General features: G+C 39.1%; 1 protein-coding gene across 1 annotated transcript in view; it reads left to right on the forward strand.

Annotated features, from left to right (window-relative positions):
- Positions 1-481: 481 nt before the first annotated feature.
- The window catches only part of SEC23A (SEC23 homolog A, COPII coat complex component), a 28538-nt gene continuing 12954 nt past the window's right edge, over positions 482-16065 (forward strand). Inside the window, exons 1-9 of the mRNA XM_081938985.1 lie at positions 482-643; positions 6049-6285; positions 9132-9189; positions 11003-11089; positions 11976-12212; positions 13481-13560; positions 14408-14552; positions 14870-15028; positions 15511-15626. Coding sequence (XP_081795111.1) covers positions 6065-6285; positions 9132-9189; positions 11003-11089; positions 11976-12212; positions 13481-13560; positions 14408-14552; positions 14870-15028; positions 15511-15626 — 1103 coding nt within the window. The 5' untranslated portion in view covers positions 482-643; positions 6049-6064. The remainder of the gene's footprint in view (positions 644-6048; positions 6286-9131; positions 9190-11002; positions 11090-11975; positions 12213-13480; positions 13561-14407; positions 14553-14869; positions 15029-15510; positions 15627-16065) is intronic.

Genomic DNA, 16065 nt, shown 5'->3' on the forward strand with positions numbered 1-16065 from the left:
GAAACTAATCAAGGAGAGAAGCAACTTAGAACTGAGGAGAAATTTCCTGACAGTGAGAACAATTAATCAGTGGAACAGCTTGCCTCCAGAAGTTGTGAATGCCCCAACACTGGAAGTCTTTAAGAAGATGTTGGATAGCTATTTGTCTGAAACGGTATAGGGTTTCCTGCCTAGGCAGGGGGTTGGACTAGAAGACCTCCAAGGTCCCTTCCAACTCTACTATTGTATTGTATTGTATTGTTTAAAGCGAGGCGAGGAAGAAGCCTTCCCGGCATCTCATAAGACTGCTAGGGCCTGGCGCTGAAGGAGGCGGAGCCCCGAACAGTGCAGCAAGCGAGATCCTCCCTTTCGTGTTTACGTAATGACAACAGCCTTGGATCTTCGCAAACAGCCACATCCCCGGCACCCCTCTCCTCTCCACCCACCCCCCGCCGCTCAGGCCGGGCTAATCGGCTCCAGACCCGCCCCTCGCTCACCGCCCCGCCCCTCTCGCGCGCTCTCTGCCCTTTGACGTGGCATCGGTCCCCCCCTCCCCCCGGCCTCTTCCTCAGCCATGATTGTTGCGTCGGCGGCGCTCTTCCTGCTGGGTTCAGTGTGCGCGAGAGCGAAGTGAGCGTGGCGGTTGGAGGCTCGCGGAGTCCAGGTGAGTCGCGCGAATGGAAGGACGGATGGAGGGGGCACCGAGGAGGCTCGGTCCCTCGCCGTCTGGGCCGGGGAAGCTGAAGGCGGGGGGGACACCTTCGGTATAGGGAGCGGGAAAGGAGAGGGTCTCTTTCGACTTCTTCCGAGCCTGTCGACTCTCTTGGCGTTTACCGGAGGGGGTGCCGTTCGCGCTCCCTTGCCCAGTATCCTAAGATGTCCGCGTGGGTTTAAAGCCGGAGGGGCTTCCCTTCCTTTGAAGCGTTTAGCCTGGTGTTGGTGGAGGTTTCGCCTTCACTATCCTCCGCCCTGCCCGTCTTTATCCGTTCTTCTCCCTTTCTCTTCTTCCAATCACTGCCCCTCCCCATAGCTTTAAACCCCAAACTGGGTTTCCCACATTCGGAGAGAGGGTTTCCCAACTTGGGAAGGGAGACGTTGTGGGGGTGAATTGGGTAGATCAGTGAGTGTGCTGCTTCCCAGTGGAAGTGGGTGTGTTTGAACGTTAGAGCAGCCATGGAACAGTCATGTGGAGGTGGACTCTGGTTTTTTCTCTCTCAGTCTTTGACCATCCCATCTTCTCTGGAAGGGGATCTAAAGTCTGATCCTCCTAGCTGCAGTGAGTTATATCTCTGCAATCTAACCTCTGATACCATCCCAAAATGACATTGTGTACAGGTAGTCCTCAACATGCAACCACAATGGAGCCCAAAATGTATGTTCCTAAGTGAGAAATCTGTTTAAGTGAGTTTTGCTCCATTTTACGACTTTGCTCGCCACTTTTGTTAAGTGAATCACCGCAATTCTTAAATAAGTAACACGATTGTTAAGTGAATCTGGTTTCCCCATTGACTTTGCTTGTCAGAAGGTTGCAAAAAGGACTTTGAGACACTGCAACACTGTAAATGTGAATCAGTTGTAAAGCATCCAAATGTAAATCACGTGATGATGGAGATGCTGCAATAGTCATAAGTGTGAAAAATGGTCATAAGTAACTTTTTTTTAGTGCTGTTGTAACTTCGAACTGCTGTAAGTTGAGGACTACCTGTATATTAAGCCTATTTCTAAAGCAGAAAAGGGAGAGAGAGAGATCAGTGTCCTTTTTTTAAATGGAAGTAGGCTGTGGAAAAAGTATCAGTAAAAAAGGAAGTAGAATAATGTACAGAGGTTCTTAAAATCAAAACATTAAGTGGTAAAGAGAAGAAAGGACTAGAGTAGATTAGGTTTTTTGGGTGGGAGAGAAGCTTAGTAGATTTTTGTAAACTTGAATATTTTTTATAAATTCAGGTGTGTCTGCTACTGGCAAATACTGCCAATAATTCATGTACGGTATGTTCCTAAAAAACAATATAATTCTGAATCAGAGAGTAGCAAATATATTATGGCTTGAACTTTTATGAGCCAAGATGTTAGACGCATGAAGGGGAACTTCATAGAATCATAGGATTTGAAGAGATCTTGTAGTCCAACCTTCTGCCAAGATAGGAGTATCTTAGTCTTCCTTGAAAAACTTCAGCGATTGAGCACCCACAACTTTGGCAGGCAGGTTGTTCTATTAATTATAGTTCTCCCTGTCAAGAAATTCCTCCTTATTTCCAGGTTGTTTCTTATCCTAACTTCAGGTGTTATGGAGAATAAATTGTCATCTCTTCAAGTATTGTTCGTCTTCAAGTATTGTTATTATGTTTGCCTTCTGTCTAAACATACCTAGTTTTTTCAGCCATTCTAAAGAAGCCATAGAAAGGATTTAGCTTCCATGTCTTTTATCATCTTTGTTTCCTTTTCTCTTTCTAGGGCCTCAGTATCTTTTTTGTGTGGTGGGTCAGAACTGAACACAGTATTCCAAATGTGGCCTTACCAGTGCAGTGTAGAGCATATCCCTTGATCTTGATATTATCCTTCAGTTGATACAGCCCAGGACTATGTTGGCTGTTTTGACAGCTGCAGCACATTGCTTCAGTGGTGGTCCAACAGGACCCCTAGATCCCCTTATAGGTACTACTGTTGAGCCAAATACTGCTTCTCCTGTATCTGTGCATCAAGTTTTTCCTGCCTAAGTGCAGGATATTCCTTTTCTTGCCATTGAACTTCATCTTGTTGGATAGGCCCAAATGCTCAAGCCTGTCAACATTCAAGATCTTAATCATGACTCTATCTTCTGAAGTGTTAGCAGTTCCCACCAGCTTTGTGGTGGGAATAAATTTGATAAATGCCCCTTCAGTCCCCTCATCTAGGTCATTTATGAAGATGTGGAAGAGCAATGGTCCCAAGATAAAACCTTGAGGAAGCTCATCGCATACTTCCCTCCATATAGATGTAGTTCCATTAAGGACCATAAGCGGAGTGTTTTGGTAATGATACTGTCTGTCTTATATTGTTCTATTTTACTGAGAAATAGGCTGTGGTCTATTTTACAAAATGCCTTACTGAAATCTACATGTGCTGTATCCACAGCATTTCCTTGGTTCATTAATTTAGTCTATCAAAGAAGGCAGTAAAAATCATTTGGCGTGATTTGTTCTTAACAAACCCGTGCTGGCTTCTATTAATCACCATTTCTCACAAAGTAGCTGCTTGATTATCTTTTCCAGGATTTCCCCAGGTATTCATGTCAAGCTGGTGGATCTGGGGTTTCTTGGATACCCCACCCCCACTTTAGTTTGGACATCAGCTTTTTTCCAGTCCTGGCTCCAGGAGCTCTCAGATTTCCTTCAGTGATTCTGAGATTACATCTGTCAGCTCCTTCAGTACCCAGTCCAGAGACTTGAACTCTCAACTTTTTGTTATTTTTTCCTTCTAGTGAACCAACCATTTCCTTCACTTTCCTTTAGCTCCTTACATATTGAATTTTGTTGCTATTTTTGGTATTTGTTCCAAGTCTTAGCTCATTCTTGAACCTGAGCTGTCCTGACTCCGTCCTTGCAAAATTGTGCTATTTTCTGGTACTCTGCTCAGGTTACAAGACCCTCTGTCTATTCTTTATACTTGTCCTCTTTGTGCCTCAGCTTATCATAGAGTTCTTTGTGCAACCATGCTGATCTCGTCAAGTGTCTCTTGTTTAACTTTCTGTGAGATATTGTTTTTGTTTGGGTCTTTATTGTCTCATTTTTTTCAGAGTTTTCTATGCATCCTGATTTTTTTTCCAACTAGAATTTCCATCCATTAAATCCTTCTTATTCTTTGTCTTAGTTTGTTGAAGTCAGCTCTCTTAAAATCTGGAACACTAGTCCTTCTTCAGTTACCTTTGCATGCAGTATGGTGAATCCTCATATGACATAGTCATTCTCTTCCAAAGTTCCTACAATTTTCACTTCCTTGACCACTTCATCCCTATTAGTAATTATCCAGTATAGTTGACCCTTTAGTACCCCCTCCATCTTTTGGGAGATAAACACAACTATGCATATTAGGAACCTTTCAGGGTAGTTAAAGTTCCTTTTTACTACAGTATGTGTTTCCTGGATACTTCAACTAACTCATTTATTAAAAAAGTGCATCTATTTCCTCTGCTTGGCTATGTAGCTTGTAATACATACGTATACAATGTCATTTCCTTTTCCCTTGTATTTACATGTACCTTAAATTTACATTTTTAAAGAGTTAAAACACGCAACAAGCAAATTATGCAATATCTGTTTTTTTAAAAAAGACAGTAGTGTATCAGATTAAAAATCTGACAAATTAAGATTTTATGTACTTTAATTAAGGGAATGAAAGACATTAGTATTAATTGTGTGTAACATATTCCATGGGGATTTGCAGAAAAAACAAGTTATACCCCAAGGGACTAATTTGTAGTCATCTGTTTTCCAGCTTGACTAGGCATATTGAAATAGAATTACATATTTTTTTCAAAGGGATAGCTGAATATGTGCAGAAGGTTGTTTCCTGGACTTTGAATTTATTACAGTCATTGTTTGACTACAGTAATAAATAGACATATAGCTGATAAATATGTTTAGAAAGAATTAAGTCCATGAAAGAGACCTCGGTTGATATAGTGGTTTATTTTTTTATTTATTAAATTTCTATGCCATCCAGCTCTCTTACAAGGGACTCTAGGTAGCTTATAAATTATAGGAAAAAAGTGAAAAAAATTAAAAGATTAAAATAAATTCTAAAACCACACCTACAACTGCCAAGAGGTGGAGGGGATGAGAATAAGATCTTATCCCTTCAGCCACCTCCAGCAATGAGTGCCGTTGTCTGGGCCCAATTAGCAAAGCCAAGCTTTGATACCCTTCCAGAAGGCCAAAAGGGAGGAAGCAGCTCTCGCCACCAGTGGGAGAATATTGGGGCCCCAGCAGAAAAAGGCTCTTCTTGATCCACCTGCAGATTGATTCCTTGATTCCTTAGCAGATGGGATCCATAGCAGGCCTCTGCCACTGGCACGAGTGGGGGAGAGACAGCATCTCAGATACCCTAGACCTGGGGTGTCTCAAACGTGGCCCATGAGCTGGATCCAGCCCATGATAGGCCACGGAGTTGGCCCGTGGGCCATCCCGGAACCGAAAAGGGATTGGCCCCTGCTGCCCTGATCCCAGCCATGCCTACCCAGTCAGCCGTGATGATCGGCCATGCCCATTCTTCCCCCCAAGGGCAAATAAAATCCCGACGTGGCCCATGACGGGATCAAGTTTTATACCCCTGCCCGCCCTAGACCCATGCCTTGTAGGGCTTAAAAGATAATGATCAACAGCTTGAATTCGATCCAGAAGCAAACTGGCAACCAATGCATCTTGCGCAGTAATGGTATTATATGTGCGGCCCTAGAAGCATCCAGGAGTGTGCCATGCTACTGCATTCTGCACCAGGTGCAGCTTCTGAATACTATTAAAAGGTAACCCAGTGTAGAGCGCATTACAGTAATCCAGCCGAGATATGGAAATCTCATTTGGAAATTTCCAAATTTACATTTCGTTAAGCAGTGAAATAGTTACTAAAGAGAACAGAGATTCCTAATTGTTATTCATTTTCCTTCTATAGTTTTATGGAGAGACAGGAATTTTCATGGTTTCCAGATGACTGGTAATGAAAGAACATGAATTTTCTAAACGTAGAGGTCACCAACATTTGTGGCTTTGCGGTTCGACTGAGGCAGGGGGGAGAAGAGGGGAACTGGGCTGTGGGAGTGGTTGGCCAGTGCCCTTGTGCAGCCCTTGTGCAAGTGGTGGGCCACCAAGCATGCACATGCTGCCCTTGCATGAGTGGCAGGCCTCCTCACACAAGTTAAGCTGTGAATGCATGCATTCCGGCCAGCACCTCATACCGCCCAATTCTGAATAGACCATGGCCCAGTAGTGGGCGTTGGCCCGGACGTTGAAGATCTCTGCCCTAAAAGTATTGCATCGCTTTTAATCTATCCTCAAGAACTTACTAAATGGCTAAATTCAATATATATTTTTGCTACAGATACAAGAGCTTCATAATGACGACCTTCTTGGAATTCATTCAGCAAAATGAAGATAGAGATGGTGTTAGATTCAGCTGGAATGTGTGGCCTTCCAGTCGTCTTGAAGCCACAAGAATGGTGGTTCCAGTTGCTTCTCTGTTCACACCACTAAAAGAGCGTCCTGATTTGCCTCCCATTCAGTATGAGCCAGTTCTCTGTAGTCGCACTACCTGCCGTGCTGTTCTAAATCCGTTATGGTAATTCCAATAAATATTGCAGTTTTTGCTGACATGTTATTAGTCTTGTGATTAAAAGATTGTCTTGTCCCAGTTTTACCAAGTATGAGCAGTCAGTCTTTGTATAGCATTATAGAAACCCAGGTGCTGTGCACTGTTATGCAATGTGAATAACAGCTTATAGAAAAAAATGGGGTTGGGGCAGATCATTCAAGAATGACAACACATTCTCAATCCAAATATTACTAAACACAATAATTCTATTAAAGTAGTTGAAAAACATATTAAATTCTTAAGTAATGCAAATTTAGACTCATTTTGAAAATAAGTGAGAACAGCTTGATGGATAAAACATGAGTTGAGGCTGAAGAGTTACGAACACCATGGAAGAAAAGGCTGACAATGATGAGTAGCAGAAGAACAGATGCAGGATTTAGATGAATATGGTCACATAGCTGCTTACATGGTTTTGAATAAGATTAAAGTGCATGGACTGCTATTCTCCCTTCTGCACTGTCTTCTAACCATTGCAAGTTCTTCCCAAATGCAATTAGAAGTGAAGCAGAATGCTTTCTTTGGTGGCTTGCTGGACAGTGACTTTACTTGGCCCTCGTCAATAAGTTGTTACAGATCTTGGGTTGAAAATTACTTTGCATGAGATTGAAACAGCTCCTCTAAGTCCTCTTCCTCCACTTTGTCAAACCAAACCTGCTGAGTGAGAGCAATACAGTTTGCTTTTATTTGGAAAACTCTTTTATGTGGTCAACACCTTTCAAATCTTACATAAAACCAGAAGGGCCACCAAGCAATATGATAATAGTCTGTTTTAACTTCATTTTGAGCTTACAGAATAATACAAATTGCATTCTTTATGTTAAATTGCTGCAAAAATTGGGGAACACTGCATTTTTATCCTCCGTAGTTATGATAGCCATCTTATATAACAATGTATAAAGTTAACAAAACTGTGGAGTTCTTGCTGCTCTCCTTGGTAGCTCCTTGATTGGAGTATTATTTTACGCTTGACTTCACCTCCATTAGCACTGGCAGAACAAACTATAGTAGATGCATAGGTGGCAGCCTCTCCCTTCACTAGCACCGGTTACGTTACATAGTTGGGTAATGAAACATACTGCAAGAAACAACCAAACGCAGACACCCCCCCCCCCAAGGACTCCATAATTTAGCCCTGAGTAATATATTATCTTCTATTGATAGCAGTAATTCTCTGATTGAGAGGTTGGAAGAGTATTGTTGTATTAGGAAATAAAAATAGGATTTTAATTTTGGGTGAGAGCTCAGTAAGGGATGATTTGGTATACAGATAGTCCTTGACTTAAAACCAGAGGGGGCTGCTCCCGATTTTACTACTGGTTTGCTTTGAGTGTATGTGCATAGTCCAGTGTAAATTGAACTATTAAACAACATGTTTAGTTGTTTACTAAAGTAGTGCTAAACATGTTTAGCACTACTAAACAACATGCCAGCAATAGCAGCAGCAACCCAGGAACCAGTTTGGGGGCGTGGCTAGCTTGGGTCTCTGCCGGTTCTGCGACCCAGGCCAAAATACCACTCCCAGTTCGGCTGAACCAGGCTGAACTGGTAGCAACCCATCTCTGTTTACAACTATTTGCTTAGTGACCGAAGTTACAAAGGCACTGAAAAAAGTGACATGACCATTTTTCACACTTAGGACCATGGCAGCATCCCCATGGTCAAGTGATCACAATTCAGACGCTTGGCAACTAGTTCACATTTATGGTGGTTGCAGTGTCCTGGGAGTCATGTGATCACTTTTTATGACCTTCTGACAAGCAGGGTCAATGGGGAAGCCAGATTTACTTTACAGCTGTGTTACTAACTTAACAACTGCAGCAATTCACTTAACTGTGGCAAGAAAAGTTGTAAATGGGTCAAAATTCATTTAACTGTGTAGCTTAGTAACAGAAAGTTTCAGCTCAATTGTCATAAGTTGAGGACTACCTGTATTGTCCAAAGCAATTAGATTAATAAAATCCACATTTTTTGCTCTTACAAATACTTTGATTTTGCTTTCTTTAACTTAAATATCCTCATATGTGTTGAGTAGAAATTTAACTAAGGTCTGCTCTATCTTTTACCCCCTCTTACTGTGTCTGATATGGACACCAATGATAGATCCATTTTGAGGTTTGGTAATTGGTTGCATGATAAAAAGTATCAGGCTTCAGTTTCAGGTTGCTGGTTTAAGCATTATAGTCAATCTACCCTTAACACCTTTGAATCCTGGAGCTTATGTTTCCTTCCCTGAGATATCGCTTTGTGATGGTGTGTTTTGCAATGAAAATCAATTGCATCCATCGGCTTGTTTCTTTGGTATTTTTTTTCAACTAGTATACTCATTTGGAGGAGGGAGAAGCATAGCTCAGCTGTAATAATACTCCAAAACTGAGAAGAGAGTTGCCACAGACATATATGTGCCATATATGTGGTAACTGGTTTGAGTAGACAGTGAATAAAGCAACTAACTATTGTGTTCAAGTGGTTATAGCTTGCTATGTTCATTTGCCATTTCTGATTGATGCCATAAACTCAAGAAAATTATGTGTAAATCATGCTATGCAAACATTGTTCTCTTTATCAATTGTATATGAGTGAATTAGTATTGCATAAACATGCTACAGAATATGAGAACTGATTCTACAGTGAACTTAGATGGCCCAGCAAAAACTAATTAGAGATGAGCTAAAATAGGTATCCAAAGAGTCAAACGTAATAACCTTTGTTAAATAAAAACTAGAGATGAAAGTATATAATATATATTCAGATTTGAGCTTGAAAGTCCATTATCTCATAATTTATTGAAACATTTAATATTATGTTTGTAGCCAGGTTGATTATCGAGCAAAACTATGGGCTTGCAATTTTTGTTATCAGAGAAATCAGGTAAGTCAACATTTATATTTGTTCCAGCTTCTCTTAACATTTTTTTGCTTTATTAAACATACAGATATTATAGTGATAGTATGGTAAAAATATAAAGATCCAAAAATCATTTTGATGTTATATAGACATGAATTAATGTTAAATCTGAAATAATAGTTAACAGAGCAAATGTTGGGTAAGTAAAGAAAAAGGAACTGTAAATCCTGAAAAAGAAGTCATTTTCTTATCTTTGTTGAAAAATGATTACATTTTTTGACAAGCAAAATTGTATTAGTAATTTTTTATATGTCAAATGTAAATTAATATTTCTGATGATGTATATGGGTAATCTTTACTTAATGACCATAATTGGACTAGAATTGCCATCATTAAGCAAAATGGTAACTAGGCAAAGCACCATGTAGCCACTCTTTAGTGATGGCAGTTCCTATAGTCCCAACCGTGGTGGTTAGGGCAGGACCATGCCATCATTTGGCAAGGATCTCCTGCCTACAATGCTTGTTTCTGCTTCAACTCTCCCCATCTGTTCATATCTCCATCACTGTCATTTTGGCCACCCTACATTTTCTGGTCTTATTCCTATTCTCCAATTGATCTTCATTATCTTGTTCCTTTTGCTGCTGGTTTGGGATCCAGGCACTGGGCAAGGGTAAAGCCCTGCAACAGAGCTTTGCCTGCTGAGGGGAGCTGGCTGAGCCTGTCTGATGGGACAGCAAGGGATGGTATGCTCCATTACCAGGTGAGGCAGGAAAAGCTACGGCGAAGGTGGAGGCAGTGAGGGAGGTGCTGTTCAAGATGACAGCAGAATTGAAGTAAGCTGAAGGCTAGGCACTTCCTGGAGGTGGAGTGTGTGGAAACACTCCTGGAGAACTGGCCTGCCAGGCTTCACAAGGAGTGGAGGCAAGAACCTAGTGTCAACAGAACCTAGGTGCAGTCCCTCTGTTGTCTCTTGGCTTAGCCTTTCTTCTGCAAAGCCTTGCAAAGGACTAGCAGCTTTCAGTGCACCGAAGCCCATAGACCTGTTCTCCCAGGGCACTTTTGACATGTGCTCTGCAGCTCTTGTCCTTCCACTTCCTCCAGTTCTGCTGCCACCCTGAACAGCACTTCCTGCACAGTCTCCGTCTTCATCTGGGGAGCCACCGCCTCTCCTGTGTAGCCTAACAATGGAGAGTTCCTCCCTTTGCCATCCTGCTGCCTCTTCCCCTGTAGGGCCTGGGAAGCTCCCTTCAGCTGACAAGGCTCTGCCCATCCTGCTGCACTTGCTGTGTATATCCCAGGGCTGCACTCTTGCCCAGCTCCTGCATCCTGGCTCTGCAGGAGGAGGAAGAAGACTGAAGGTCAACTGGGGGTAGTGGCAGTGAGGGGAGGGTGTAGCAGGAGTATGTGGCAAAGAGCAGGTGATGAAAAATGTAGAAGCCAAATATTGATCATGTGACTGTGTGGGTGCTGCATTGGCCAGAACTCCAAGGAGGGTTGGTTGTAAGTACCATTTGTTCAATGACACTCTAACTTTAAATGGTCACTGAACAAATCAAAGAACACAAATAGTAATTTGTTGTTGTCAGCCATTCAGTTGTGTCCAACCCTTGGCCACTCTAATTAATATCAAAATAAGCCCAAAAAATAAATTGAGGACTTTCCTTATTGTGATATGCATCCCAGGCTAAAATGACGAATGGTAAGTCTGAAAGATTTCAGGTAGAATGATATGGTATGAATATTAAGATGCACAAATAGAAATAAGGATAGTAATAAAATTCAGAATGTGATGTATTAGGTTTATATATGAACATTTCTGTCATTTTCCTTTCAGTTTCCTCCTACATATGCTGGCATATCTGAGGTGAACCAGCCTGCAGAACTTTTACCACAATTTTCTAGTATTGAATATGTTGTACAGGTAAATATTATGATTAAAAATTTAGAGGTGAGTGCTGAGCTAGTTAACAATAGTAGAGGGAGAAGTTGGGTTGACCAGTATGGCAGCATATTATAATAATATGCATTAGCATTTGTTAATATAATGGAATAAATCAAAATTATGCTTTTCACTGTTTGGCATAATTTGATTTGGTATATCACAGAACTGTATGATTTGTAAGAACAGCATAGATATTTCTCATATGATAGCATATAGATGCTTGCTCAGTATTATAGATGTTACCTATCACATTTGTTCTTAACACATTGAACAATATAACAACATAAACACAGAAATGTTTATTAACACAGGAACAGGTACCTCAACTTATAATAGTTCATTTAGTGACCGATCAAAGTTACAATAGCAGTGACTTATGACCAATTTTCACAGTTACAACCTTTGCAGCATCCCTATGGTCATATGACAAAACTCCAGATGTTTGGCAACTGGTTCACATTTATGACATTTGCTATGGATCATGTAATCACTTTTTGCGATCCTCTGACAAGTAAAGTCAGTGGAAAAGCCAGTTTCACTTAAAAACCAGGATACTAATTTAACAACAGTGATTCACTTAACAACTGTAGCTTGAAAGATCATAAAATGGAGCAAAATGCACTTAACAAATGTTCCACTTAACAGAAATGTTGGGGTCAATTGTGGTTGTAAGTCGAGGACTACCTGTAGTGCAGTATCAAACACTTAAATGTTTTGATTAGTGAAAGGGATAACAAGCACAAATCGTTTGGCATTATTAGTCTAATAACACTATTGACAATAATCTGTATTACATGCTAATTTGTCATGATTCTTTTGTGAATTAATAATATTAATATTGCAATGTTTTTCATTTTACTTAAAGCGTGGAACTCAGATGCCTTTGATATTTCTTTATGTTGTTGACACTTGTATGGAAGATGAAGATTTGCAAGCTTTGAAAGAATCCATGCAAATGTCATTAAGTCTCCTGCCTCCTACTGCTTTGGTAGGGCTTATTACTTTTGGGAGAATGGTGCAAGTTCACGAGCTTGGCTGTGAAGGAATTTCCAAAAGTTATGTGTTCAGAGGGACAAAGGATCTATCTGCAAAGCAACTTCAGGTAGATATCTGATATTTAATTTGATCACTTATTCTGTGACTGTTGTGTCTTGGTAAATAGAAGAAGAAAATGTCTACTGTACTGAACAAAGTATTGTAGTTCAGGAGTTAAACGTGCATTTTCTGATTTTCACTTAGTTTTAATTTTAAAAATGTTTTAATGGCGTCCTTAGATCTCAGGGGAAATGTTATAAAATTTGAATTACTTGTCCAGTATTGTCAGTGTATCATGTGCAACTTTAAAGTTGCCATTAGTACTCATACTCTTCCACTTTAAGATTATTAAAAATTGTAATGACTTCAATAACTTTATACACACCTACATGCAGTCTAATACTGAAGTAGGAGGGTGTATTATCTGGACCCACAGTCTCCATCTAGTCGGGCTTTTCTCCTCTCAGGAATCCTTTTCCTTTTTCTTCTTGAGACTTGAAAGCTCAGTAATAAGTGAATTGTATAAGCAGATGGGAAGAGAAGCTTTGGACAGGTATGTCAGAAACTCATGCTCAAACTTGATTCTTAATTATAAGGGGACATAATAGGATTCAGAAAAGGAAGCCAGATAATTGCTTGAAAAGCTAATCTTACTAATCTATAATAAACTTCAAGGTAGCAAAATAGAGGTATTAGCATAGCAATGAACTGCTTAGGCAGAGAGCTGTATCATCCTTAAACAAGGCTAGACTATAGATTAGTGGGCAGCTAGGGAAAATACACTTTTCTTTTTTAATTCAAGATATTCCAAATTGGGTTATGGATGGCAGCTCTCTTAGTCAATAATGCTTGTATGTTTTTTTTAATAAGAACTTGATATAATGGACAATAACCTCAAGGAGCAAGAAGAATTGCAACCAAGGCAATGGTCAGATAAAAGAAATTTGAATCGGGGGCAGAAATGTAATTTCAAAAAGCATCTCTGATATTATCCTTTCTAATTCACATGAAAAAAAAAGGAGGAAGTGGGGAAAGCACATTCAGACTTGCAAGATTCTGTTACTATAACCCTGTACCAAAACCCTAGTACTATATTGGCTTGCATGTCTTTGATCCCTAAGTTTGGTCTATCTTGGAGACCTTCATGAAAGTTAGGGAAGATCATGCCTCCAATCATATTTTTGCCCCAAATTCAGATTTCTTTTATCTGACCCATGTCTTGATTATGGCTCTTCCCCTCCTCAAAAGTGATTCTTTCTGCCAATTTTATATGGATAGTTGTTATTTTCAATGATTTGCCAAATATATAACTATCCTGTTATACATTGTTCACAGGAAATGCTAGGACTTACAAAAATCAATGTATCACAAGCGGGTCGTAGTCCTCAGGTACAACAGCCACCACCATCTAACAGGTATCATTTTTTTAATTTTAAAAAAGTGTACTCTAAATTGCTTTACGCTAAGTTCTGCTTTGTTATGTATTTCCATAATTAATTTTATCAGTGCTGAACCCTTACGAACCAGCATTAATCCTATTTTTATTCATTTATTTTGGCTAAGAACAAAAATGATCAGTCTAGGCTACTAACAAAACAATCTATTATTTTGGTCTGGTCTGTGTTGATCTCTTGAATAACTTGGGTTATATCCATTGTTATCATGGTGACTATGAAGTCCTGAGGTGACCCTGTTTCCATGCCACAGGAGAGCAGATCGTAGACTCCAAGAATTGTAAACCTTGGAGACTTTACTGCCAGTCTGCTGAAAGCATTTAGTAACTCAGATAGGAATGTTGTTGTGGAGCAGGGAGTCTGGTATAGCAGCAACAAGCCAATTACTCCCTAGAGTCCAGCTTCAACCAGAGTGTCTCACATCTGTTCATATGTGGAACAGGATGGCTGAAAGTCTTGGAAGTCTCATGGATAGTACATATTTTCCAAAATGAAACCCTATATATATATATATATATATATATATATATATATATATATATATATATATATATATATATATATATATATATATATATATATATATATATATATATATTTGCTAGAACTACTCTCATTGGCATTATTCTTGTCCTTTCTTTTCACCTTCTTACTCATTGTCAAAACATTATTTAAAACAGATTTTGGGTGGGACGCAGTGTAGGTAAATGGAAATGGATTTCTCCTTGTGTAAGGCTGGATTTCACCTCCCAGTTGATTTTTTTAAAAATAGTTTCCCTGAGAGCAAAGCTGTTTTTATTCTCTCTAGATTCTTACAACCAGTACAGAAAATTGACATGAATCTCACAGATCTCTTGGGTGAACTGCAACGAGATCCTTGGCCTGTTCCCCAAGGGAAAAGACCTTTGCGATCTTCTGGAGTGGCTCTTTCCATAGCTGTAGGACTGCTAGAGGTAACAAGTTATCTCTGATATAGGAAAATAATTAAGTTAATGTGAGTTTGATTTAAATTAAAAAGATAATTCTTTTTAAAGATGGTAAATGATTTTCTGAAACATTTTCTTATAAATATCAAATATACTAAAATTTGAGCAATAATTACTTTCTCAGATTTACATATCTAATTTGGACAGTGAGATGGACAGCAAATTTAATAAATAAATAAATAAATAAATAATTGATAATGCAATTTATTTTAGAACACAAATTCTAAATGTCAATGGAATGGCTTCAGGAAGCTCATTTGTTTCTTGTATTTATTATCCTGCAGTGTACTTTCCCTAATACTGGTGCTCACATAATGATGTTTATTGGTGGACCAGCTACCCAGGGGCCTGGGATGGTTGTGGGAGATGAACTTAAGCTCCCTATAAGATCTTGGCATGACATTGAAAAAGATAATGCCAAATATGTTAAAAAAGGTACTAAGGTAAGAGATTCAATAAATGCTGATTTTCATTTATGTTAGCTAAGAAGTGTGTTTGTTACATTCCAAAATGGTCCTTAGATTACATATATTTTCCAGAATTAAAAAAAGTCTTTAAAATGTTTACAGTCTTTCTAAAAATATTCTTTGAAACATTGTGACAGTTATAGGCTTCATATGGTATACTAAAAAATTGAATTAATACTGATGCATGTATATCAATTTATAATCAAAATACATTTCATGAGTTGTGTTTGTACGTTATGCTTAATAGATATAATTTTGAACATTTTGTTGACATTTTTGTGTATCTTATGTAATCATGGCAAGAAATACAGCAAGTCAATACTATCAAAATATACTGAGAAGGATTAAAAGGATGTAAAGCGTTACACCCTTTTATTCTGTCAAAGAGCTGAATACCTTCTGTTAATGAATGGCTATAGAAACTCAAGTAACTGGGAAAAATTATATTTTTTGTATAGCATTTTGAAGCTCTTGCAAATCGTGCTGCTACAACAGGTCATGTTATTGACATCTATGCCTGCGCATTAGATCAAACTGGTCTTTTGGAGATGAAATGTTGTCCTAATTACACAGGGTATGTAATATACGAAAGTATATAATTTACTGAAGAAATATTATTTCAATAAATTGTTCAAGAAAAGCATTCATGTATGTGCCAATTAGACTTGCATATCTGAGCATATGTAGTTAGTATGCAAGCCAAAACTTTTGATGTTTAGGAATAGACCTCATAAATATGATTTTTTAAAAAATTTACTCAAAAGTTAAGTTGTATCATTTAATTCTGTAGCCCTATTAGGTTAAAATGTGCTCAAATTGCTAAATAGGATCTATGGGTATTGCTTGACTCATTTGGGACCATCCACTTATTTCTTTCCCTAAATCTATGTATCAGGCAGACGTTGAATTTTGATCACATGACCACAGAGTTGCTGCAACAACAGTAACTTCAGGCATGATTTGTAAATCCATTTGTTCAGCTTCTTCTTTGAATGGTCACTGAATTAATGGTT

The sequence above is a fragment of the Natrix helvetica genome (assembly GCF_964273705.1).
Source record: "Natrix helvetica genome assembly, chromosome: 1".
Classification (NCBI taxonomy): domain Eukaryota; kingdom Metazoa; phylum Chordata; class Lepidosauria; order Squamata; family Natricidae; genus Natrix; species Natrix helvetica.